Source organism: Erpetoichthys calabaricus, chromosome 1, assembly GCF_900747795.2.
Source record: "Erpetoichthys calabaricus chromosome 1, fErpCal1.3, whole genome shotgun sequence".
Classification (NCBI taxonomy): domain Eukaryota; kingdom Metazoa; phylum Chordata; class Cladistia; order Polypteriformes; family Polypteridae; genus Erpetoichthys; species Erpetoichthys calabaricus.
In genome coordinates, this window is record NC_041394.2 from 18,643,452 (window position 1) to 18,670,092 (window position 26,641).

Consider the following 26,641-nt stretch of genomic DNA (forward strand, 5'->3'; position numbering starts at 1 on the left):
ATAAAAGGGTTACAAAAACATACGTTTCTGCATGGTAGGTTGAATTTAATTTGCAATGTTTTGATTAACAAATGTCTAATAATAAGCGACACTAAACATTCACTACATTTCTGTAATGAAGATTTCAGATCATGGGAATATTGTATTATGAGGCCTAAATCACGGTATGAATTGTATTGTGGGATCAGTGCATTTTCTCTAACCAAAAGTGACCAGTGTTGCCAGGATTGGCTATGGCCCAATGCAACCCTGAATTGCAGTAAGCGGTTTTGAGGATGATATTTTATTAGAAGTATCTGTTGCTAACTCAGGAAAAAAAATAAAAATTAACCAACAGTGCAGTGCACGGTCCTTTGACTAAGCAGTGACAAGTTAATAAAATAATTCAATAAACTGCAAATTATAAATATCAAGCATCAAAACAGAACTCACATCAGAAGGAATGCACAAATGTTAGACAAATCAATAAAACTGAAATATAGAATGGTTAATAATATTGTCTGACAATTGGGCAGGTGCTTACATGAAGGTGTCTTGGTCACCGGTTAAGGAGATGATTGTATATTCAACTGCAGAAACATTTTTAACAGACGCTTTAAGGTAAAGTGAGACTTTTGCAATCACGATCCCATCTATCTTATCTTTGACAGCTCTTTTTTATTCTCACATTTAGCACCATTGTTGTTGATATAAGGTTGGGAATTGCCAGGGGCCAATGCTACAGTAATATTTAAGTTGCTTATGTTTAGTTATTAAGTATCACACTTTGATTCTATGTTTTTTTTTTTTATTTGACTGAAGCTCAAGTCAAAATCATAGCTCTGCGGGCAATGGGTTTTTTTTTTGATTTGGAGGAAATAGACTAATGTGTTTAACATACCAAGTTTTTTTTTTTTAAGGAAACAGAATTCGCATGTCAAAACAATCTCCACAGTGAGACAAGGAATGTTAAGCAAAATGTAACAAAACACTATTAAATTCTTGAGCAACAATAAATATTTCAGGGTAATTAACTATTGGAGAACAACACTGAATGCTCACCAACAAGTCCGTCTCTCAGAAATTATTCTCTCAAGAAATTTTGCCTCAAAAGAACCCATTTTGAAAACCGTACCCAAACATGATGAGCAATTTCAGCTCTGGTTTCTTGTATACCAAATTCTCGTATCCTCAATGCGCATGTCGATCAGAAAAACACTCCTCATGAGAAGTGCGAAAAATAATTCTTTTTCTCTCTCAGTTGTATCAGATTGTGCATTGTAGCGGTCCAGTGCCGCTAAGATTCACACCGTCAATATGACGGTGATTTATTTATTTTTGTAGAGGAGATCCCAGGGACGCTCCCAGCCTTGGGCCGACAAACTCAAAATCAAAGACAAATTAAAGCACACTGGGAACAAACAACAATTAAGAATATAATGAAATTAAATAATATAAATGAAAACAATGATACCACCCCTGTACACCCCTACGGCGATATTACATTAAACATATAAACACAAACAACTCCACTCAGCAAAGTCCATGGAAACAACACCGGATGCAATGAAAGATGATGATAGCGAGTCCAGAGATCTGCCCGCTGAAAGGGAATGAAAAAACAGTCCTACCGGTAGACACTGTAAGGGTGAAGACGAATGGATGGTTCAGGAGTGCTCCTTTTCTTGCGGGGAAGCCAATGAATCCACAATCATTCCTCAGCACACAGGTTGACAGAAGACGATCCAGACCCCAACAACGACACAATCCAGGACACAAAGACTAAATATGGCTTAATCAACAGGAGGCACTTCAACAGGTAAACGGAACACAAAATACAACAACAAAAAAACACCTTTTTTTTTTCCTTGGACACCTGCCCTCCTTTTAAACACCTCTGATCACCTTTGACCCCAACAGCCCCTGCAGGGACTGCTGGGAGATGCAGTTTTAACTAATAATAGCACTGCTACAGCATGCAGATAATTGTAAATTAAGCAGTTGGCAAGTGCACTTGGCAGTTAGAAGGAAGAGAGCCTCCAAGCACCTCCTACAGATAAATATGCAATACCATATAAAAATGAAAAGGTTAAAAGGTTATCTGTATCATTGATGACAACAGAGTAAATACTATTCTATCAAAAAACATGAATATTTTGTTCATGTAAGGGAAGATGGGAGATTGATCTGAAAAATCATGCTGTGCTACATACTGTGTCAAGCAAGTAATATGATGACATCTGTACACATCCGAGATTTACTTCAGTTTCCAAGTTGTAATGTGCATTTCAGTATCTACAAAATTTGAATATAAATGTGATGGCCCCAGTATGTAAATTGCCTGACTGCATTTTCCTATTAAAATGTTTGCAAATGGTTTGTTTCATATTAGCACTACTACAGAATTCCGACAACTACAAAACAGCCAAAAGGAGAAAAAACAAAAACTCCCAATAATATCTTTTCTTTGTACCAATACACAGAAACAAATCCACCACGATAGTCTTCAGTATAGATATTTTACTCCACTTCTAATTATCAGTGGTCTGTGAAATACTGTTATGACTTATTCTCTGACACCTTCATCCAAGGCGATTTACAACATTTGAGATATTACTGGTTAGATTTCTTTTTGTTTTTAATAATTGGAGCACAGGAAGGTGAAGTGGTTTGCTCAGGGTCACACAACATCAATAGAGACTTAAACTCACAATGTTAGGATTTGTCCAAAGTCCAATATCTTAACCACCACACCACACTTTGCCCAAAAGCGTGAGATGGAATTTCACAGAAGCAGCATCGTAGATGGATGGATGACAATCACGCTCAATTCACCAAGGAGTAAAAGCACTGAAGATAGCACTTGATTCACTTAACGGTCTGGTGATTGAGCGGGATTCCCACGCTTTGATGATCTCACTCAATTCACTGGTAGGGGTGGTATAGCAGGTCTGCGGCTATAACAAAATATGGCCAGATTTTAACTCCATAAAGCCGTGTCAGACTCCGTGGGCGTGACTGCACAGTCACGGGGAGTTAATGAGGTAGTTGGGGCGAGTTGCACCTGCGGGTGCGATCGTTCTCAATTGCTTCATTGGCTTCCTGCATGTATACAGGCCGGCACAGAGGGATGAGAGAACATAAAAGAGAAAAAATGATGTAAAAGAAAGAGGTTAAAGGATGGAAAAGGGCAGTCATAGGAGATGATCAAGACACCAGGAAGGAGAAGGAAGCGCATGCTGAGGCGCTCTAGGGGCTGGTTCGCCCCACTGACTAAGCATGCAGAGTGAGGCGAGTGGGAAGTAAGACCTCCCAGTGGATCAGAGAAGCGACTGCGTGAGCGTGAAGGAAGACAGGAGGTGTGCCGACCTCGGACAGTCTGGTTGTGCAGTGTGGCGGCAGCCAAGACGGGGGTCAGCAGAAAGGAGTTTGTGCTGCAGAGGCTCCGCCGGCAACACCTGTGATGGGTGAGCCGAGGAGACAGAAGGTGGTGGGCTGTGATCAGGTGAAGAGAGACTGCATTTTAACCTCTATTTTAACAGATTTATTTATTGATTTTATCTCCACATTTCACTTATTTTATGGATTTGATTTTTTATTAACAATGCACAATGGACACTTTTGGTTTTATTTTTGTGTTGGATCGTTTTTTTTTTTTTTTTCTTTTCATAAAAGCACCTGACCATTTTACACCATCCCCTGGCGTCAATGAGATTTGTCCTCATTTGCCAGCTCATCTTGGTCATAACTATCGACGGTGCTGGTTCAGCAGACTCCCATGTGGGAAGAATGAGTCTGTAAGGGACCGGCATTGTCACAGTAGGGATCACCACACTATTCCTGCTCAAATGATTTTGATAAATACACAGAGAGATACCGAGGGTGGGATGCGAACACACTGGCAAATGAAAAATTGGGTCATGACACCACAAGAGTTGGGAAACACTGCTCTACATCAATCAGTTTTGAAGACTGAGCTTCAGAATAGTGTGATCCCCGCCTATCGCGGAAGTTATGTTCCAGACCCATCAGTGATAGGTGAAAATCTGTGATATAGAAAGACCATATAAATAAACATTTTTTTAATAGTTTAAGTCTTAAAATACCCCTCCTACATGCTTTAAATACATGTAAACTTATTAAAACACACTTTGTAAACACATATGATATGTGGATGTCGGGCTAAGGATATGAGTAACATAACAATAATAATATAATAATAATAATAATAATAATGTAGCGTACCATCGATTCATTCAAGCCATAATGGCAAGCGACGTCTGTGTAACGCTTTCCTTCCGTTCTTAGAAGATGCAGGACGCTTGGGAGCCATCATTGGGCTTAAAACAAAACGAAAAGTTCACAAAAAGTTTGCTCACAACAATCGGACCACAAGCAAGGTATGCATGCGATAAGCAGAGAACTGAGATGCGTCGGGGACCCGCGCTCGCTGTTCTTGTGAGATTACACCGCGTTAGCAGCAGCCAATCAGAGCCCAAGAGAATGAAAATCACGCTCTGATTGGTTGAGTCTCCTCTTTCAGCCAATAATGGGCCTTGTAAGAAATCATCTCGGTACTGTAACGCGAAACTCTGTCTACCGTAGTGACTGCTGAAAACCGTATGCTTTGTTATGAATTGGCTGCAAAGTACACTACAGGTAGGATGTACTTATTGAATTTTTCCGCGATATAGCTGGGGCGTGATAGCTGAATTGCAATACAGCGGGGGATCACTGTAGTGGAGTTGGAGGAAGAACGGAGGGTAACTTCTGCTTAGAAATATTTCATCATCTGCCTCTAGATATTTTGTAATCCTCTTTTAACTGACTGCATTATCATAAGCATCGGTAAATAGACATACAGTGGTACCTCTTGGTCACAACCGTAATTCGTTCCAAAACTCTGGACGCGACCCAATTTGGTCACGACCCAAATGTAATTTCCCCATAAAATTGTATGTAAATACAATTAATCCGTTCCAGACCGTATGAACTGTATATAGATATATATTTTAAGCACAAAAAAAAAATGTAATTATACCATAGAATGCACAGTGTAATAGTAAACTAAATGTGAAAACATTGAATAACACTGAGAAAACCTTGAACAACAGAGAAAACTAATTTTGTAAGAGTTCACGCTAGACCCTTACAAACCGCTCGCTGTAAACACTTTTTTACGAGTTTTAAGCAAAGGGGAGAAAAATTAAATGCCACTTCACTTGCAAAACTTTTCAAACCATCCTCTACTGGCTTTAAATTCCTCACCTTCGCCACTCTAAGAAGGATTTTTTTTTTTTCAGCAAATCGCCATGAATCTTCCTGGCTTTCTTACATATGATCGGCTCGCTTACACTATTACCCTGCAAGTTGCTTCTCGTTCAACCACACTAGCAACAGTTTTTCCACCTTTTCCAGCACTTGAGGCCTCTGCTTGGTTAACATTGTAACTTTTTGCAACACCAGCTGCTTTGTTAGGCCCTGTATACGCAAACAAAAGAAAATGGAAAAAGGAGAATGGCAAATCATTGGCGCGTACAAACGTACATAGGGAAACTGGCCGCCACTGTTTTTGTTCGCCACCAGAACGAACAGATGCAAAATTTTGGCAAACTTTTTGATTGCAACCCGATCAGTACGTGTTCAGAAACGTTCAATGACAAGAGGTTCTACTGTGCTGATTCAAGGTAAGGAAGACAGCAGGAAAGTTAGTAATACTGTTATGGTGCCAGAGAGTGGGGAAGTGTTGCATGTTTCACATGCAAGTAAGAATTTCGTGGTATTCTGTACATGTGGAAATAACAAATCTGTAAACCTACTTTAGAATATACTAATAATTGCTAAGAGCTCTGTTATCCCTCTAATGACATGATTTGAGGATTATACCAGTATTTAATAAGGCTCAAAAGCTATAGCATACTGATTCACGTCTCCAGAAAAACAGTCACCCACTTCCTATGTGGATCAGAGGGTTTACCAATATTGCAGACATTAATGCCAGGTGCGTGGTGGTTTAGACAACGAGGAACAGCTCCGTCAGCAAGTCCTCTAGTGAAAACACACCCCCATATCTCAGCTTATAAACTGTGTAGGAGACATTTAAACATTCAGAACTGGTCTTCTAATATTGATTCTGGCACACTTATCTGTGAAATGTTATCAATATGAGCTCAGAAGAACACCACACTTGATGTTCAAGTATTCTGTTGCATGGCAAACCCCAGGAGATTTACACAGTAGAGAAAACTCATTCATTCCCAGTACAATATGCATTCTTCAAACAAAAATGGTGGGGGATGGTGCGAGGTCTCCGAGTTTATTTAGTTCCAGCCACAATCAAAACTTTCCATATTTTAAAATGTCATGTGAACCAATCAGGAGTTATGAACATGAAGTACAATTTACCTTAGTTTGCATTTTAGCTTCCCTCTTAATGTCAAAAGCAGTCTAAGTTTAAAAAAATAAACAAAAAACAGCAGCCTACACACACACACAGAAATAACACTTGAAATTGAAAACAAGCCTTCTGTCGTCAGCCAGTTTCTTTTTTTGGCAAAGTCTGTGGTTTATCAGTTGTACACATTTCATCATAATCAGACATCTGATTATGTGGCAAAGCTGAGGGAACAGTGTGTTCAGCATCTGAAAGGAGGGGCCACGTCTACCCCATTCTGAAAACATTTTCATAATGGTAACTTAATAAATTACACTAAAAAGGAATGAAGAGGATCATAATGAGGCTTTCTGAAATTTGTTCAGGGAAAACAAAAAAACACGAACATGTCTTTGGAAACAGCCTTGAAATATACATTTTAAGGTACGATAAACGTCGCATTTGCTGTAAATATATTTATACATAACAATATGTAAATTACAACTTCTCAGTATAATTATTTCTAGATTTCCTCAATGTAAAAGGTTAGGTGACTTGCTCAGTGTCAGACGTTGAACCAAAAGTGGATGGTGGTCTGGTAAAACTGTGGTTTATAACATAGTGTCTTAACTACTACCCTGCACAGCACTACTGCTCAAAAGTTTTAGATCACCTCCATTCTCTCGGTTTTTCTTCAGATTTAATCAGCTGAAATGCAATAAATGACCTAAAATGGTGAAAAGGTAAGCAATAAACTAACAGAGGTTTAAACTTAAGTTTAGGTTAGCAAAAAACTGAAAGTAGGAAACTTCAGAATATTACAAACTATCCGTCCCCAGCGACTCTGCCTGAGTAGTAGTGAAACAGGACAGAGGGCTCTGCCTGGCTCCCCAATCCTGACATCACGCTTCCCCCTCCCATCGGCCCACAGCCTCTGTCTCGATTTGAGCAAATATATCGCTCCTGCAAGCGAACTATGATTCTTAGCACGATGAGAGAAGTTGCAAAATCAACCACAATGTTCAAGCAAATTATAGAAAAAAAAAATAACTATCTGAATCCGTTAAGTAGTTCTGTCGTGAAAAGCGGACAGACATACAGACAGACAGAAGTTGGATTTTATATATACAGGGGGTCCTCGGGTTACGACACAGTTCCGTTCGTACAACAGTGATGTAAATCGAAACACACCCTAGCCTAAGTCACTCACCTATCCTAACACATTTGCAAAATCATAATCTAGAACATAAAAACACAACTAAGCCGCAGAAAAACGAAAAGGACATATATATATACTGTACATTGTACCGTAGTAACAGAAAAAATTAGTGTAAAAAAAAAAATCCTTACTTTTATTCCTTCTGATCTCTTTATAATGTCTAATTTCACTTCCATCGTGATGGCTTTCCTCTTCTGCAAAGCACTACCATCTGAAGACTCACCAAACAAAGCAACACAAACGGAACACTTGTGCCGCACGCAACCAAACTAGTTCGTCAACTCCCTCACTCATACGCCATGTACTTCAGCCGCGCGCAACCAAACTAGCTCGCCAAGTCCCTCACTCATATGCCACTTTACTGCGTATTCTTCCACCACGTGCAACCAAACTAGTTTGCCCACGCAGTCTGTAAGGATGACACTAACAGCACAAGCCGAAACACAACTCAATTTTTTTACATTTTTTAAAGGGAGTGAGCGTCGTAAACTTGAAACGTTGTAACCTGAGGACTCCCTGTACAGAGATGGGCCTTCTTCAGGGAACAACCAATAGGCTACAACCTACTGATATCCTGCAGCAATTAAAGTAAATTAAACCTTGCAAGTTGAAGAAAACAATTTGCACAGGTGTCCCTACTTCTGATGATTACAAACCGTGTGTCTGTCTTAAAGCAGAGTTGGAACAGACTGTGTTACTACACCCTTTGAAGTACTACTTTGACAATATTCCAGTAATAATGGCAAGAAAACAGCAATTAATAAATGAAATGAGACAAAGTGTTATTACCCTTATACATGAAGAAATTGCAAAATAAAATCAAAGTGTCAAATGAGTACAGTGGTGTGGTACACAAGCAAAAAGCAATTGGAAACTGGAAGAAACTCTGATTGGGTCTGCCAGATCTCCTCCTAAGTCACAAACCAATCAGAAAACAAGTTTCTGAGGGTCACCAGCTTGCGTGATGGGCGCCTCACAGCACAACAGCTTCAAACATAGCTTAAAGGTGCTCACAATTACTACTGAGACACTCAATATAGTTAAATTTTGCTAGCAGAGTATGAAACTATAGAGTTAAACATGCCAAATAAAGATATACTTTATTATTTTGTGTGCATCTTGAAAGAAAACATTTACTGAAAACAAGAAACTGGAAACTAACTAAAAGGAAATAAAATAACACCATTGCATAGGCAAATTTAATTTAATGCTCCGTGACATACAAAAATTAGCACTGGATAAGACTAAATGCAAGACTAACAAGAATCTTCTTGGAGAAAAGTAGCAGTCTTAATAATAAATCAAATGACACGAAGAAACATTCCTCATCATACAGAAGAACAAATGAAAAAGAAGAACAAATTCTAAACATCTACCAACACTATACATGACTTAATTATAAGCATTACCACATATAAATCAATCAAGGAAAGAATGTATACTGGAAAATTAAAGAGTAAAGCAAACTCTCTGACACTAAAGGAAAATAAAGATTATTTCCATACTTTACCAAAAGAGAACGAATGCAATAATCAAATCAAACACAAACAGTTTTCTGTAAATTAAAATGTGCACAGTCTCACACAAAATTGCCCATTTGTCTATCTATCCATGTTAAGCATTTAGTTTTGAGTGCTGTGGATATTGCAGTGATCTCCTCTAAAGGGCAAAATATTTAAACCATTAGAATAAACACATAGAGTAGGAGAAGGCAGCAGCCTTTCCGAAAGAGCAAGCACATGTGTAGAGTCCAACGTTTTGTAAGGGGCAGCAGTTTAATGGTTACAGCTGCTAGATAATCAATCAACTGAACACTGAAAATGACAAGCTGGGCTCTGGACAGGCAAACTGTTGCCTTTGTTAACTGTAACTATCCCTGGATCCACAGTTCATGTATACTGCTGTCTTTTCAACAGTGTCAAAATGCAATCAATAAAATAATTTTTCTTTTAGCCAGTTGATATCTTTTAGCCAGTTGATATAACAGAAGTTAAAGAGAGTTGATTTCAAAGGTTATGTCAACAAAACCTTCCTTGTTGCTAATCCCCTTTCAGAGGGGGGAGAGAAGAGGGACAAAACAATGCCACAAAAAGGGTTATTCTGGTAGATATTCCAGTGAAAGCCAGGGATTTATTCATTCATATTCTAATGGGGTGCCAATATTTGTGCCAAAAGTGGTTTGAAGAAAAAAATAAATAAATCTTTCGGAATTATTTTTTCTTTGAATAATTTTACTTCAGTGAAGAGTTAGATTTCTCTCGTAATCTGAGTATGAGATCAAGCTATAAACAATAAAGACAACAGACCGATAGATAAGACAAACCTTTATTTGTCCCCATAGGGAAAGATGGCTTTTAACTGAAACTATTTAAATAAATAAATACATAAATAGGCTGATACTTTGACCTGAACACACATCAGAAGGACTATAAAGTAAAAAATATAAAAAGGAAGAATAGTTCTGACTTGCCTCTCCTGGTCACAGTAAGCCATTATGTTGACGTATTGCTGTTAGTATAGAGGAGCCCCTGTAGAGTCTGAAACACTTCTGCTGAATAGTTCGTTGGCTAAAAGTCCTCAGTGTTAATGTGTCAGAGAGAGGGTGTGCAGCATTGTTCTTAATGGCACTCAGTTTTGTTTTAATTCTCTCTTTCACTTCAATATATTCATTAGTAATTCTAGAATGCAATGTTAAAAAAAATCACATAAGTCACTAGGACCAGATAACATTTATCTTATAGTGTTTAAGGAGGCTAGTGAGTCTGATGCTGTGTGCATGTGTATATTTATTGATGGGGACTGGATGTGAGGGTGTGTAAATGAAGAGTATTACATACCTAAATTCTTAAAAAATTGGTGTGACCTATCCTAGAAATAATAAACCATTTCATATGTATTTCAGGAGAAACTAATTTTGCAATGGCAAGTCACATAGAGTTGTAGGAGCTTTTAACAGTGAGGGCACTTGTGGTGTCACACTACAAACCTGGTGGCAATATGAATGTGCTGTGACTGTCTAGAACTCACTGTGATTACGTAACTGAAGGCTACCACTGAACTCAGGCAAAATCGTACAGTTTGATACCAGATGTAGGGCACTAGATTATATGTAATTAATAATCTGAGCCGAGACATCAGAAGATATGAGGTTTTCTACAACTTAGATCAGCGCTTAGGGCATATGGTGCCTCCCTTATTTCTCCTTGACCCTATCATCCTCTTTTCTCTCTTTCTAGTTTATTTTCTCCTCTCAGAAGGCCTGTCACAGTTCTTTATTCCCTGCTATGTAAGGCTTCCTATAAACCCCTATTCCTCATCTCTCAGTGGTCACAGGACCTCACATTATCCTCGCCACTTTGCTGAGGTACAGTTTTCCAAATATATTTTTCATCCAGAAATCTCAAAAACAAGCTTATTTAAATTAAATTTGTACATATCACATTTTACTCATTGTAATGACGCTTTTAAGGAGCCTGAGATGCTCCAGGGACATTTATAAATGGTTTTGTCCTCCTTCTCTGGCTTTTGAACTCTAATTGCTTGCTCACTCTCTTCAATACCACCAGTTCCTATTTGTAAATTGCCACATATGTATTTTTAGATCTTTCAGGCATTGTTCTGTTAGTATACCAGTGCATATTCTGATGCCTGGCAGTGCATTGTAGTTGTTGCACTTCTTCCTGCCTCCACATGGAAGACTCCTGATCTAATTATGCTGAAGTTCTGGCTGCCTATCTTTTACAACCTGATCCTTCTACCTACCTGCCTCACAAATTAATGAGACATTCAGAGAATCCATTCGCAAGTGGGATTCTGCTGCTTCTACAGTTATGAGCAGATACTTGTGATGCAGTCACTCCTTATGTCGAGTGTGGTGGTGCAGTCGGTTGACACTGCAGTGGTTCCTGGTGGTTCGGCATGGTACATGGGCACCTTGACAGTTTATTTCACATGTTGATTGTTTCTCATTTTGACATTTCTTGATGACTTTCTTAAATAGAAAATTGATAACAAAAAAGTACATGAGATATACTGTAAATACATATTACATTTTGCACACAGAAATGAAAATTATGGAGGGTCTCAAACTTGAAAGTAAATCTTAGAAAGATTTGTGAGCCACTGTCCATAGCCAGGCACTACAGAAAAGTGACCAGGAAGGTACAAAAAAAAAAAAAAACATTGAATAAGAACTTGCACAAAATTCCATCAGGACACAAAAAGAAAGAAAAATTATGATCAACAAGGGTAGCCACTAAACAATACTTTATTTCTATTATTCTTCAGCTATACACCACTTCTTCTGGCTTTTTTAAACCTCCAAGAAAAAATAGCAGTACTTTTCTGCAGGCTCCAGCATGTTTAGAAGAAGTACAGTAATCCCTCCTCCATCGCAGGGATTGCGTTCCAGACCCACCCCAGCCACAAAATGTGAAATTCCGCGAAGCACTGCTCGTCTCGAACCACCCTTACTTAAAAGAAGAGGACGACATGCATCAAGACTCTTTGCAGTGCTGGCTCCTCAGTGGTGGAACGAACTTCCTCTTGCTGTACAAACAGCGGAGACCCTCACTGTCTTCAAACGTCGTCTGAAGACACACTTCTTTAAACAGCACTTGGGGGACTAAAGTCCCCATACTTTTTCTTTCCTACCCTTTTCTCAAAAAAAAAAAAAAAATGTACTAACAACTTACTATTTTCTTCTAGCATGGTTTTGTGTACAACTTGGTCAGCGGTAACTTGTTTAATGACAGTAGATTTAATCCTAGCCTTAAAGACTGAAGAACAGTCATAGACTACTAAGCACTGTTGTAAGTCACTCTGGATAAGAGCGTCTGCTAAATGTTGTAAATGTAGAAACCATATGTTTATATGGTTATTTTTATATTGTCATGCTTGGGTCACAGATTTGCACAGAAACACAGGAGGTTGTAGAGAGACAGGAACGTTATTCAAACACTGCAAACAAACATTTGTCTCTTTTTCAAATGTTTAAACTGTGCTCCATGACAAGACAGAGATGACAGTTCCGTCTCTCAATTAAAAGAATGCAAACATATCTTCCTCTTCAAAGGAGTGCGAGTCAGGAGCAGAGACTGTCAGAAAGAGATAGGAAAGCAAACAAATGAATAGGGCTGTTTGGCTTTTAAGTATGCAAACCGCGGCACAAAGCAGTTGAAGGCGGCAGCTCACACCCCCTCCGTCAGGAGCAGAGAAAGAGAGACAGAGAAAAACAAACAATCAAAAATCAATACATGCCCTTCGAGCTTTTAAGTATGCAAAGCACCGTGCAGATTGTCGCTTCACGAAGCAGCTGCACAGAAGGTAGCAACGTGAAGATAATCTTTCAGCATTTTTAGACAAGCGTCCGCATCGAGTGCGAACAGCCCCCCTGCTCAATCCCCCTACGTCAGGATCAGAGAAAGTCAGCGCAAGAGAGAGAGAGAGAGAAAAGTAAGTTGGGTAGCTTCTCAGCCATCTGCCAATAGCGTCCCTTGTATGAAATCAACTGGGCAAACCAACTGAGGAAGCATGTACCAGAAATTAAAAGACCCATTGTCCGCAGAAATCCGTGAACCAGCAAAAAATCCATGATATATATTTAAATATGCTTACATATAAAATCCGAGATAGAGTGAAGCCGCGAAAGGCGAAGCGCGATATAGCGAGGGATTACTGTAATTCCTTTTTAAAATGACTTCTATCACAATCTTTGCATTAACTAAGTTATGCAGTTTTGATAACAGATCAGGTTAGATTCAAGTAAAATGAGGACTAATATTAACATTAACTAGGGGGCTCTGCCCACTGCTCGCTTCACTCGCCCACAGAGATTGATATTTTCATGTGAATTGTTACATATGCATTATTTTCACTTTTACTTTAACTTACTAAACTTTAGTAAAAACAATATTTGTCCTTTATTTCCTGCCCCGGGCGTGGTTAAATCTCTTTTTCATGGAATGTATAACGCTACTCGCCTTGTGAAGGGGGGGGGCTGACCGTACGCTAAGGAGATGCGCTCGGATCATCTGCCTGCTTTCTCCTGCTGCTGGCAAGCTGCATGTTCTGCTTGTCGTGCTTTGCGTCAATCATTTCAAAGGCTGTACAGCAGCTGTCCTTTTGCCACTTCGCATCAGCCCTGCTCGCGTTGTGAAGGGTTGGGGGCTGAACACACGCTAAGGAGTTGCACTCGGCTCATCTGCTGGCTTGCTGCAGCTGCTGCTGGCGAGCTGCATGTTCTGCTTGTCGCTTGTCATTGTTTTTAGAGCTGGGAGTACTTGAAGTGTGTCTAACTGCTAGGTTAGATGTCCATGAACTTGTTTTAAATTGTTTGTAAGTAGGGCATGTCTTGCAAAAGTCACCGTCTCACGGGTTTTGCTTCCTAAGGTTGTTAATGTCTAGTCGCGTGTCGTCAAAGTGTCTCTCCGAGATGATCAGGTCTCGATCATTTCACTCAACTCGCAAAACCCCTTGGAGGCACGCTACGCTCCTGCCACTTCGCATCTCTCTGTTCACGTTGTGAAGGGGGGAAGCTGAACGCAAGCTAAGGAGTTGCGGACGGATCATGTTGTGCTTGGTGCACTGCACGTGACGTCACAGTGGTTTTTTTTTTTTGGTTTTTTTTTTTTAAATAATAGAGAGATGTCATGTCATATCTTAAAAACACCATCATCCTTCATCAGCGCATTTCAATAGCCCCTTTGGGTCACTGTTATTTTGGGCAGTAAAAAGGCTAAAAGGAGAAGAATCTATTAAATTAGTCTTTACATTTTAACTAAAGCGCATACAATAGTTTTAATTAGGTCCCATTATCTCATAGTAATTCAAGTAGGCACTAAGCTCTGCAAAATGGATTTTGTCTGTCTCCCCACTCTCAATATGATGGGTTGCCTCAATGCAAAATCATTAGATGCACAGATGACACCAACCTAGATAATCAGCAGCAAAACACCAACTTGATCAGTTCTGCCCAGCCTCAACATCTACATTTAACAAATTCAAAGGTGCTATTAGGTAAACAGAGTTATAGTATGGCCAGTGTATTCTAGTTTGGCTCATTGACTCCTTCTGGAGGACCATGCCTAATATACTTCCAGAGGGTGACCTTGTGAGGGTGATGCCTTAAACCACTTTAAACTGGCTTTTCTCAGCCCAGAGAACTAGCTTTTTCCACTCAAAGATCTCCTTGTATTGACAAACTCTTCACCCTATCTTTCAAAGTGAGCCTAGCAACCCTCTGTAGGCATATCGTTTTGTAAATCTGACATAAAATCTCACTCTATCAGGCACTACCTTAGGCTTTTTACCAGACATAATGATCTCACTTGAACACAGAGACTTTTTGGTAGACTTCACCCCCGCTTTACCACCACCACCATTCAGTACAAAAACCCGTCGTACTGCTGCAGCCACTGCACTGATTTATTAGTTGATCAGATGACTGCTGGAACTCATTTGCTTGAGGCAATTACTATCTCCCTCACCTCCAAGAGAGCATACAACATTTTTCCTATAGTAGACCATTATCTCAGCTGCAGAGGCCCTGATTCTCCTCCCAGCAGTGTCACACCTACCTGCCAATTACTCCATGACACATTAGAGATCACCGTCAAATTAAGCCAAGACAACACCCAAGACTCATTTGGGCCTTGTCACCCCATCCATGGTATTTATAAAATAAAAAAAAATAAAAAAAATCTACTTGGGTTGAGATAAGACACAACTTTGTCAAAATTCCATGTATATTTTAAAGAAATATGATTTAATATCAGGTATGCTCAAAGACAATCTCTGTACGACACATGCATGTGTGATCTCCAAGCCACACAGTTATAACAAACTGCAGACTTGTAAATGTTCTCCAAACAAAAAACAGCATGTGTAGACAGGGCTGAGAAATGTTCATGTCTCTTCAAATATCCAAGCAAAGGTAAAAAAGCTACAATTGACATATTTCTGTACCTGAGGTTTGTCTATTTGGAAAGGGCCTCATTTCCAGCGCTCTGACACAGGCTACCCCAGGGAGAGTGAGAAGTGTGATTCTCACAAATCCATGTTAAAAATTTACATTACCAACCCAATCGGCCAGCCTTGAGCCTCGGTATTCACTATTCATGCAATACTGAAGAGTCATATTACCTGTCTACGTATATCAAGCTCTGCTTCACTCACTACAGCAGTCTTGTTGTTATAAAACTTTTCAGTTTTAGATGAAATTACCTTCATCAGAAAATTAGGCATTACATCAATAGTGCCAAATAATATAGCTTTCCTTATATTGCTAATAAACCTAGAAAAAGTAAATTAAAATCAAAATGGAACACTTCAAATTATTCCATTGCAGGGTAAGTCAAACCCAGCATTCCGATGAAAGACAGCTCCTTCAAACAAGTTTCTACAAAAGGAATAATCCCTCCTGGAAGATAAATTCTCTTTTTGGCTAATCCCTGGACTAACTCACAAAGTGTTGGGATTTGCCAGCTTTAGAAGCACTTCAAAAAACTGCATCAGATTTCTCAGATACAATATATAAAAAATATGCTTTAAGCAAAACAGATTTTAAAGCCTTTTCTGGAAAAAAAAACAACATCCAAGGTGTCATTTCAGCAGGTAATAAAACTGTAGAACATTTTTCAAACCAAAGCTCACACATTAAACCTTTACTCACCTACTTCACTTTATTCAGAAAGGTAAAAAGCTATGACATGAAATCTAAATTGCTTCTGAACAATGAATTTAGCAAGTCACTATGTATTCTTTTCAGATCTTGCATAACTTTGACTCGTAGCCTTACAATGAACACAAAGCAAGTGTGTTGAAGCTGAAAATAAATGCTTTGAAAAGCCCTTTCATAACAAACAATTATATTCCAACCTTATTCATTAAAGAAAAATCTTACACAACACAGAAGGTAGAAAAAGAAGAAATACCTGAAGTACTGTGCCAGGAAAATTATTTGTAAAGCTTGTCATCCAGTCAATTAAGACACATTTACATTCTGCATGTCCTTGTGTTTTTTTAGTCATGTAATAAAAGTAATTCTCAACACACCAGTAAGATTAAGTATGTTCTATTGCCCCCGGTTATTTCACTGCTGAGGAGTATGGTGTGCTTTTGAAAAATGTAACAAGGTGCATACTATCTGCACAGATGCACAAAAAAACAGCACCATACAACAACAACAAAAATGTATTTCTTGTATAGGCCAAACATACACAAAGAATACATCAATGGGCTTTAAAAGGCCCTGTTTTTTGACAGCTCCCACACCCTTAACTCTCTAAGGCGGCAAGAAAAAAACTCCCAAATATATATATATATCTTGTAGGGGTGAAAAAATGGAAGAAATCTTGGGAAAAGCAATTCAGAGACCCCCCTTACAGGTAGACTGGGCTTTCAATATATCTCAAAAAAAATGTGGTCAGTCAGTCATTGTCCAACCCGCTATATCCTAACAAAGAGTCACAGGGGTCTGTTGGAGCCAATCCCAGCCAGCACAGGGCGCACGGCAGGAACAAACCCTGGGCAGGGCGCTAGCCCACCGCAGGGAGCACACACTAGGGACAATTTAAGATTGCCAATGCACTTAACCTGCATGTCTTTGGACTGTGGGAGGAAACCCACGCAGACACGGGAAGAATATGCAAACTCCACACGGGGAGGACCCGGGAAGCGAACCCAAGTCTCCGTACTGCAAGGCAGCAGCGCTACCACTGCGCCACTATGCCACCCCAAATGCGGTAAGTACAACACACAAAACAGAAAATAATAAATCCTCTTCCCAGAGCTAGATGGCCAATCTATCACTGCCACCTCAGAAATACAACACAATAGTACAAACTACTCTGTTCTTGCAGAGCATAAAGATTAGTGTTTGTTGCTCTGCAAAAAAGCACATCACGCAGGAAACACACCTTTACCATCTTCTTCCCCTTTCCTGTTTCTTGCAAAAAGAAGCCTGTTCACATGTACACTTTAGTCTTGAAGACTCAGACCCAATAATTATTCCTTTTTTCCTTAATTAGTAGCCAAACAATAATGAGATAAAAAATTAACCAAAACATGACCAGCAAACTGTGACCATCATACAATATCTGAAAATAAAAGGGGTGTTGGTCTCAGGAATGCTGATCTTCTCAGGTCCCCAAGACATTTTCACAGTGCTCTTAGAAGAGAGAAAATCAACAGTTTCAGAAATGTCTACTATTGCACAATGAGAGCAGCAACAAGCCATGGAATTAAAAACGACAAGACTCGGCGCCTAATTAAGCAACTGGTTGGAGTGAAATTGGTTGGAGTTTGAGGACTCTTCTGTTGGCTCACTCACTTCTCATTTCATTTCTGTTTAAGGAAAGAAATGATGCAATTCAGAAGAACGATGAAGAAACTCCAGGGAACAAATCTTCAAAAACAAGTCAATTAAAATGAATGCAAAAAAAGTGAATTAGCAGCAAAAACAGGTCACTAAATAAGAAAAGGGTTAGAATGAAAACTTGCAGCCACTGCGGCCCTCCCAGGACTACAATTTGAGATCCCTGCTCTACACAGTGTTTGAATGTGACAAGGAAATTGCCCCATGATTTTTTTTTTACCCTAGTGACCTTAAACAGACCTGAAGAATGATCAAATTGTCAAATGAAAACACATGAATGTTTGTGCAATAACAAAAAAAAAAAAACACAGTGAAAACAAAACCAGCATAACTACTCATGTGAATTAGGTCTATGTGTTTATTTGCTTATGAAAATATTTTATATCATTAGAACAATGAGTGTGTTTACATGCACAAACATAACTGGATTAAGAGGAGCAACCTGGTAATGGCAGAAACCTGATTTCTTAAAAATACCCATTCACATACACAAGTGATCTTCTGCAGTTCTATTTGGGGAAAAAAAATCATTGGGCATCGTGAATCAGAAAATAAACATGTCGGCTGCCATCATTTTCTTGTGTTTTATAAATATGGCTAGTCGAATTGCCTTTTTATTTACAGGTTTCTGTTATCAGATTCCATCACTTTTTTCTGCTTGGCTGTGAGACTAAGCCCTGTAAAGGCCCTGGTACGTGTGCTTCCTACCTTATACCCAGTGCTGCTACAACAAGAACAAGAAGACAGGTATTTTTTACTTCAATAAGATAATGAATTACTTTTTAGAATAACCTAACACAAAGTAATACACATTACTTTTAACATGTTACCCTACTGCTCTTGAAATTATGCTGTGGAGTTTAACTTTGTACATTCAGCTCATCAATACAAATTTAGTGATTTCTGAAACAAACTGAAACCGATAATTTCAGCTAAGAGAAGGAATAATGTGATCACCCAAATATTGGCCTCTGGAAATTTGTTTTGTGGACACTTCTACCTGTAACTGCTGAAAGCATGTAAGATGCATAAACATGCACAGGTTGACAGAGTGCAGCGGATAAGCAACCACAAATCCTTAACAGTAACCCAGTTAAGGGTTTACATGGTCACATAATTGGGTAATTTGTGGAGAATTCTACCTCTGTAGATCTACTTTAGCGTCTGACCCACTAACATAATAGATTAAATTACCAGAAGACCCAGAAAGGCAAAATAAAAAAATCATGAAAACACTAAATTATAAACAAGTACCATAACATCTATTGGTACTTGTGTACTAAACGGACGGCTGGTACCCTTTTCTATTATCGTGACGCAAACCAGATTTTTGTTTTTTAACATTAGGCACCCAAAGGGGACATTAACATTAGGGACCTATAGGCAACTATGCTCCAACCCCACTAACTTTGCGCTTAGTATTTGTGGTTGGGGTAGGTCAGTCTAATAATTTAAACTCCAAAAATTAAGCAACCGTGGCGGCCTCCCCCACAGAGCGCAACACTAGAATGGGTAGGAACTGCCAGACACGTCGTCCGTGTAGTTAGTACACAAGTACCCATTCTATTTATTTATATAGTACGGTTTCATTCAAACAATGTAGCTGAAAGTGCTTTACAAGATGGCAAAGAGAGAGTTACAAAAAAGAAAAACAAGATATTAAAGAATAAGTTAAAGAAAAAAAGAAGTCAATACGATCTTAAAAAAACAAATATCAAGGAGTAACATTCTTCTACACAATGTTATGATGCAAGTCTCTAAAGACGAGTCCGGTGTTAAGGTCAGATGGAGATACCATACATAAAAAGTTGGTACATTCTAATAAAGATTTACCCAACTTAGTTTAGCAAATTTTACACTGGCCCCAGAACACAGAAATTAGGAAATGACAGCTTGCACAAATAGACTAGGAGTCAAATTTAAAACAGAAAACCTGCAGGCACAGTGGGTGCCTAGGACAGAGTCTGAGAACTAGTGATAAATTAAGTAACTTGCTCAGGATCACAGAGTGTCTCAAAGGCAACTTTGTTGTTTCAAGACCAGTTCTTTCACTACTACATTGTCTACTTAGGACTTTTGGCAGGGAAGACAAATGAACCTTTGAAAAGAAAGGATTGGCATGCAAATAAGTCAAATAATGGGGGAAAAGACCAACAGAGATCTAAATGCCTGGGTAAGTGCAGCAAAAGGCAGGCAGGGAATGATTATCACGGGTGTTCGGCTCTGAGTGGCTGCAGGCTTTCATTCTAACTATTTTCTTAATTTGCTACTTGTTTTTGCAGCTAATTGTCTTGTTTTGCCTTAATTTTAATTATTTTGCTAATTAAGATTAAAGACACCTTAATTGTTTTTTTTTCCCTTAATTTGCAGCCAAATAATAATGAGATACATAACAAACTGATATATGACCAGCTATCCTGTGGCTATCATACAATATCAGAAAATAAAGAAAGGTGAAGGTCTCAGGCATGCTGATCTGCTCAGCTCCCAAAACATTTTAACGGTGCTCTTAGAAAGAGAAAATCAACAATTTCAGAAATGTTGCTGCTCTCGTGGTGCATGAGCAGACAAGCCATGGAATTAAAGAACGGGTTTAATTAACGACAAGACTCGGCACCTCATTAAGTAATCGGTTGGAGTGAAACTGGTTGAAGTTTGAGGCCCTGACTTAGCTGGTCTTCTGTCGGCTCCCTCACTTCACATTTCATTTCTACTTGGGTGCCATTAAAGGAAAGAAATTCAGAGGAACAAATCTTAAAAATGCAATTCAATTAAAATGAATTCACAAGAAGTTAATTAAAAAAAGGGTTAGAATGAAATCCTGCAGCCACGGTGGTCTTGGCGACCCCTGATTTATATAATCCTCGACCTGGAAGTGCTTCTGTTCTTCCACCCACATGACTTGCTAGTACTTCGGGTGCACTAAACATTTCGAAGATTCTCTTAGAAAATCAACAGTTTTGGAAATGCCTGCTGTGGAAGAATGAGAGCAGCAACAAGCCATAGAATTAAAATTAAATAATGGCTTTAATTAACAACAAGAATCGTCTTCTAATAAAGAAACTGGTTAGAGTTTGAGGCTGTGACTTTTTCATCATCTGTTGGTTAGCTTGGCTGCCATTTATGAAAAAAGAGCATTTCAGAGGACTGTGTCTTGAAAAAACTTTGAATTAGCATAAACTGTCTTAATTTGAGGTATTCGTAATAAATGTAATAATTTGCTGCATTATGTTTAACATCAAAATATTCTCTATTTTAATAGAAATGTGTCATTTTCACCCTCTGATAGAGGTCCATTGAGAACTCGATCTCTAGTAAAGGATCAAATAAATCAAAAATAACATCATAGTTTTAATCACTGAACTTGAAATAGTCTAATACGATGCCAGGAATTTTTATGCTTGAAATTTGTCGTTTTTAACCTTCTGGTGGTGGCTCTTAGAAGGCTAGGACCACCGGTACAGAATCAAATACAAAAATACTATCATGTTCAGCAACCTCAAACTAGCATGACAGAACATTCTGTATACATATAACACTGCTCCCCATTTTAAGTTTTGTGAAAAGGAGTAGCATCGAGGGTGAACCCCTAGAGTTGGTTGGTATGACATGATCAACTTCAAGTCCTTCTATATGTTTTTGCTAAAAACAGATATTGGTATAATCTTCATCATAAGGGTGTGATTTCCTGAACAATGGCCTAAAAATGTTTTTTATTTTCTGGTCAAGACGAGTTGAACAGTGTATCATATGTGAGGGTTTTCTTGTAGCAATGAGTCAGGAGGTGGCAGACAAAAAAAGCTGAAGTGATTCAAAGTGTTCTGAAGCAATTCTTACAAACACAAAACAAGTCAGTAAAAATGAAATTGGTCACAGATTAGATTAAGATAACTTGCATGAAGGAAATAAGGCCCTCCAAGATCAGAGTTGGACACCACGGAATAAGTGAAGAAATGTAATAATGTACTATATAATATTACTGCCTACTCTTGTTTATGTTGTATATTAACTTCCTTTTATGTCATTTTGTAAAGCACTTTCAGCTACATTGTTTGTATGAAAACATGCTATATAAATAAATGTTGTTGACTTACAACAGAAAGACTGGAGTGGAGGATGCAATTATCTGCTCCATAAGGCTAGACAAAGCTGGCAGCACTGTGAAGATTGCATATTTTGATTTCCATAAGTGACTTTAGTACCATTCAGACATCCCTGTTAAGGGGTATAAACTCAGAGATATGCAGGTAGATGAGCCTATGGTGTCCTGGATAATGAACTGTCTGTCAGACAGACTCAAAGACTGTGTGAGCAACACTGGAGCACCACCATGTACTCTCCTGTCTGCTACTCTCTTCACTCTATACACCTCTGACTAGAAATATAACAGCAGGCCGTGTCATTTGCTGAAATTCTCAGATGATTCTGCACTTATCGGGTGTACTGATAAGGGGGATGAGACAGAGGAGAGGAGTGGGGGGGGGAGAACTTTGTTTCTTGGTGCAAACAGAACTGTCTGCAACTTAACAGCAGCAAAACCAAGGAACTGGTGATTGAATAAAGAGCCTCTGCGTCCACAGGGGTGGGCAGATTCAGTCCTGGAGGGCCGCGGCGGCTGCAGGTTTTTGTTCCGACTCAACTGCTTAATAAGAAGCCCTTATTGCTCAAGTAACACTTCTGCTTCACTTTAGTTGTCTCGCTCGTTAAGATTTTGAACCCTTACTGCTTATTTTAGTCTTAAACAACTGTACTCTCAGTTTTTAATTGCTCCTTATTAGCAATAAGATGCAAATGACAAAAGAAACAAGCATTTCTCCATTTAGCTTGTTTCCATTTACACCTGTGTGTATTTATCATGCACTATTGGGTTTAATTAAATACTTGGAAGGAAAGTGAAGAGAAAAAAGTGAAACACTGAAAATCACTCGTCTGTTTTAGACTTCAAATCATTTGGATGATACCCATAGAAAGTAAAAAAAAAAAAAAAAAAAAATCTAGGAGATGAGAATGACTTGACATGGCAGAGTTAAAGCACTAGCAAGCCATGAAATGTAATTACTGGCAAGAATTGTTTTTTCATTACGCAACTGCGGTCCTCCAGGACTGACTTTGCCTACCCGTGATTTAGGGAGTGGATGCAGAGTTGGTGCACTACTACCACAAGCACTTGTGGATCCACACCAATGACAGGTTGAACTGGACATGGAACACAGAAGAACTAAAGAAGAAAGGGCAGAGCGGACTCTTTATTCTTAGGTGACTGCATTCCTTTAATGTCGGAAGTGAAATCCTTCACATCTTCTACAGCTGTGGTATGCTGGGCTAGTAACATACAATACAATTTATTTTTGTATAGCCCAAAATCACACAAGAAGTGCCGCAATGGGCTTTAACAGGCCCTGCCTCTTGACAGCTCCCCTGCCTTAACTCTCTAACAAGACAAGGAAAAACTCCCTAAAAAAAAACCTAGTAGGGAAAAAATGCAAGAAACCTTGGGAAAGGCAGTTCAAAGAGAGACCCTTTTCCAGGTAGGTTGGGCGTGCAGTGGGTGTCAAAAGAATGGGGTCAATACAATACACTGAACAGAACAAATCCTCAATACAGTATAAAAAAATAAATTTTAGAAGTACGGAGCAGAATTTAACAGTAGATAATATCATATAAGAAGATTTAGATATATTTAGAGTCCTGGAAACCTCCATCAAGCCGCCTCCCCCATTTGGCCATTCCACGGCTGAAACAGCGCTGGGCCAGCCAATCCGATGAAAGGACCCCTCTTTCTCATGATTCCTGCGATCCTCCATCAGGGATGACTTTACCTTAGGCAGGCAAAACAACTTGACAGATGGGCCGTGGCACCAAGTGCCACATTTGAGTACCGAGAAGAGAAACATCACTTCAAGAGAGGCCCATCGAATGAACAAGCTAATTAAAAGAGCAGGCTCAGTTACAGAAGGCACTCTGGACCCCTTGAAGGCAGTAGTGAAGAAGAATGATTGAAAACAAAGCTGAGTGCCATTATGAACAATGTTGCACACTAACTCTGAGGACTTTCAGACAACAAATTATGTCAAGAAACAAGACTTGGACTCCTTTATACCAACAGCAATACACCTGTAGAGCATCTCACCGGGGCTGGGATTGCCAAGTCAGAAGTTTTCTTTCTTTTTAAAATGTTCTTCCTTTTCAGTCAGTCTGGTGCATGTAAATATGTACATACCTGTTTGTTTTATAGGAGCTCTTTAAATAAATATTTCCCCTTAGGGAGAAATAAAGTTCTAATGTATATAATGTATTGTCATTAAAGTGAAAAGGGTGAGGTGGACATGGTGGTGGTGGTGGATAACACGATAAAGAGTCTCAACCCTAAGGATGCAGAGGAGAGCTGAAAGTGAAAGAAAGTAAACCGGGATGCGATCAGCTAACCTGGTTCTGCCTAGAGAACCTGCTGCTGGACCGGGTGTTGCCATTCATCATTAACTCTTTCAGGGCTGATGTCAACTTTGTCGAAATTCGGCGTTAGAGGATGGTAATCAGCTGCAAACTGCAACAAAACTCGCCTTTACATTTTAAGTTTGACTTTCTTTGCTAGAAGGAAAGTTAAGTAGCTTTGTTGATTTAACCTTGATTCCCTGCGCTAGTAGCGAACAGCAGACAACCTCAAAAATGGCATTGAGATCAGGCGAGAGTCTATATATGTCATAGATGTTTTACGTATTATCGCTGAATCGGACTCTGACTTGTCAGACTTGGAATTTGATGCAAGTGATCAGGAGATGGACATCGAATATGAAAGTGAGGTATCAGCCTCAGCTGATCAGTCCCCAGCTGATCGTGGTGTTGAACACGTTTGTGTAGCTGATGCGCCTACGGTAGCGTTCGCCTGGGAGGACCACCGCTTATGATGACAAGACCATACTGTGTCACACTGCAACTGCCACCACCGGCCATCGAGGTGCCCCCGTGCAGCCACTGCCTCCAAAGATGCCAAACATGTGCCAACAGCAACCACAGCATGCAGCAACAGATGTTTTATGTTGCTTTCTGTGTGAAACCATTACTTTGTGTGCTTTTCAGAAAACTGAGTTTTTTGGAAAAAATATTCAGCCCTCAAAGAGTTAATCAGAAGGAAGAAGATAACTGCCTTGAGATTGAGGAACTAAAATACTAACAACAATCTGATGCTTGCTCCGACACAGATATTATACAGTACATACCTAAGACTCACAATATTCTCATTAAATTATGCTACTGCTGCCGTTAGCATTTAACAAAGACTGGCCTGCAATCTGTGCACCGCCTGGACAATCCCATCTAAACGATTATTTGGTACTTGTGTACTAAACGGACGGACGGCATGACAAAGGAAAACAGAAGTGTTTTGACGAATTCATAATATATTTATTGGGTTAAAAAAAATAGTACCGATTATTTCTTATAATGATAACAGCAAAAACATTTATTTGTAAGCATATTTTCATGAATAGGTTATGGCTTAAAGTGCTTCACAAAATGTCAAAGAAACGAAAAACGCATTCAAAATATTTGGTAAGAATAACAACAACAAAAATATCAACTGTCTTTGAATAATTTTATGTACCCCCTCACACCCCACGGCGAATAAGATAAGCATTGATGCGATAAATAAAAGAGTGTCGTTTAATTATTTTTTTCCAAGATGCTTACTTTGCTACCCTACAACGAAAGTGGCATGCAATCGGATTTGGTCAACACAAACGTAAGGACAATGGCAGTAAAAATCATTATCAATATTCCACCCAAAGAACGGAACAAAAAAAAAAACTTAACAAAAACATCAATTCCGTAAAGGAGACCCTTTGCGTCAAAAATGTTAAAGTTTGTCAGGCCAATTTATTTCAGTTTTATAAAGGTCAACCCAAATGGGTTGTGCGCGTCAACGGCCTGAAGCGTCTGCCCTCGGAAGTTCACGCATTCCTTCACCTCCCAAGCGAACGGAGCCAAATCGGTCCAGAAGTGAGGGGATGGGAGAATGGCAAGGGTGTAGCAGGCGAACCAGCAAAAATGCAAAAACAACGCCGCAATTCAAGAATCCTGCATTCGCCCCCAAATGGAGCGCGAGGCACAACCGCGGTTAGGTCGTCGACGGCGCCCAGCAAAATAACACAAACAAACCCAAGAGTCTGCGCTGCAGCGTGTAAGCAAAGAAAGCAAACGCGCTCTGCACTCCCGTAAATGTCAAAAGTACTTATCGTGTTGACTAGTTTTGGAAAGTAGCATTTTCGAGGGGTTTATTTTTTTTTTTAATTTACCTTTTTGCTTCTGCTTCGACCTCCATGATACCTCCTTGCAACGTTTACCAATACCCCAACAACTAAGGTCCTGGGGGGGTTCCTCTTGCGCATGCGCGCCACATGTTTTTCTCGTGCTACTCGTGATTCCCCGTCATAGGGGTGTTACTGCCATCTACTGTTTGGAGGCAAAATCTTCATTTCTTCCTCCTGTTCCCATTCCGGAATCGCAACAGCGAGTCATCAATCTCCATCTATCCCTGTCTTTTACAGATGTCCTCCCTCACCACATCCATAAATCTTCTCTTTTGCCTTCTTCTTTTCTTCTTGCCTGGCGGTTCCATTCTCAACATTATTTTACCAATGTACCCCTCCTCTCTCCTCTGTACGTGCCCAAACCATCTCAATTGAGCCTCTCAAACTTG

At 39.3% G+C, this 26,641-nt stretch overlaps 1 protein-coding gene across 1 annotated transcript in view; it reads right to left on the minus strand.

Moving 5' to 3' along the window:
* Positions 1 to 26,333, minus strand: part of hif1al (hypoxia inducible factor 1 subunit alpha, like) — a 98,013-nt gene extending 71,680 nt beyond the window's left edge. The window contains exon 1 of the mRNA XM_028795926.2: positions 26,238 to 26,333. Coding sequence (XP_028651759.1) covers positions 26,238 to 26,263 — 26 coding nt within the window. The 5' untranslated portion in view covers positions 26,264 to 26,333. The remainder of the gene's footprint in view (positions 1 to 26,237) is intronic.
* Between the last annotated feature and the right edge of the window lie 308 nt (positions 26,334 to 26,641).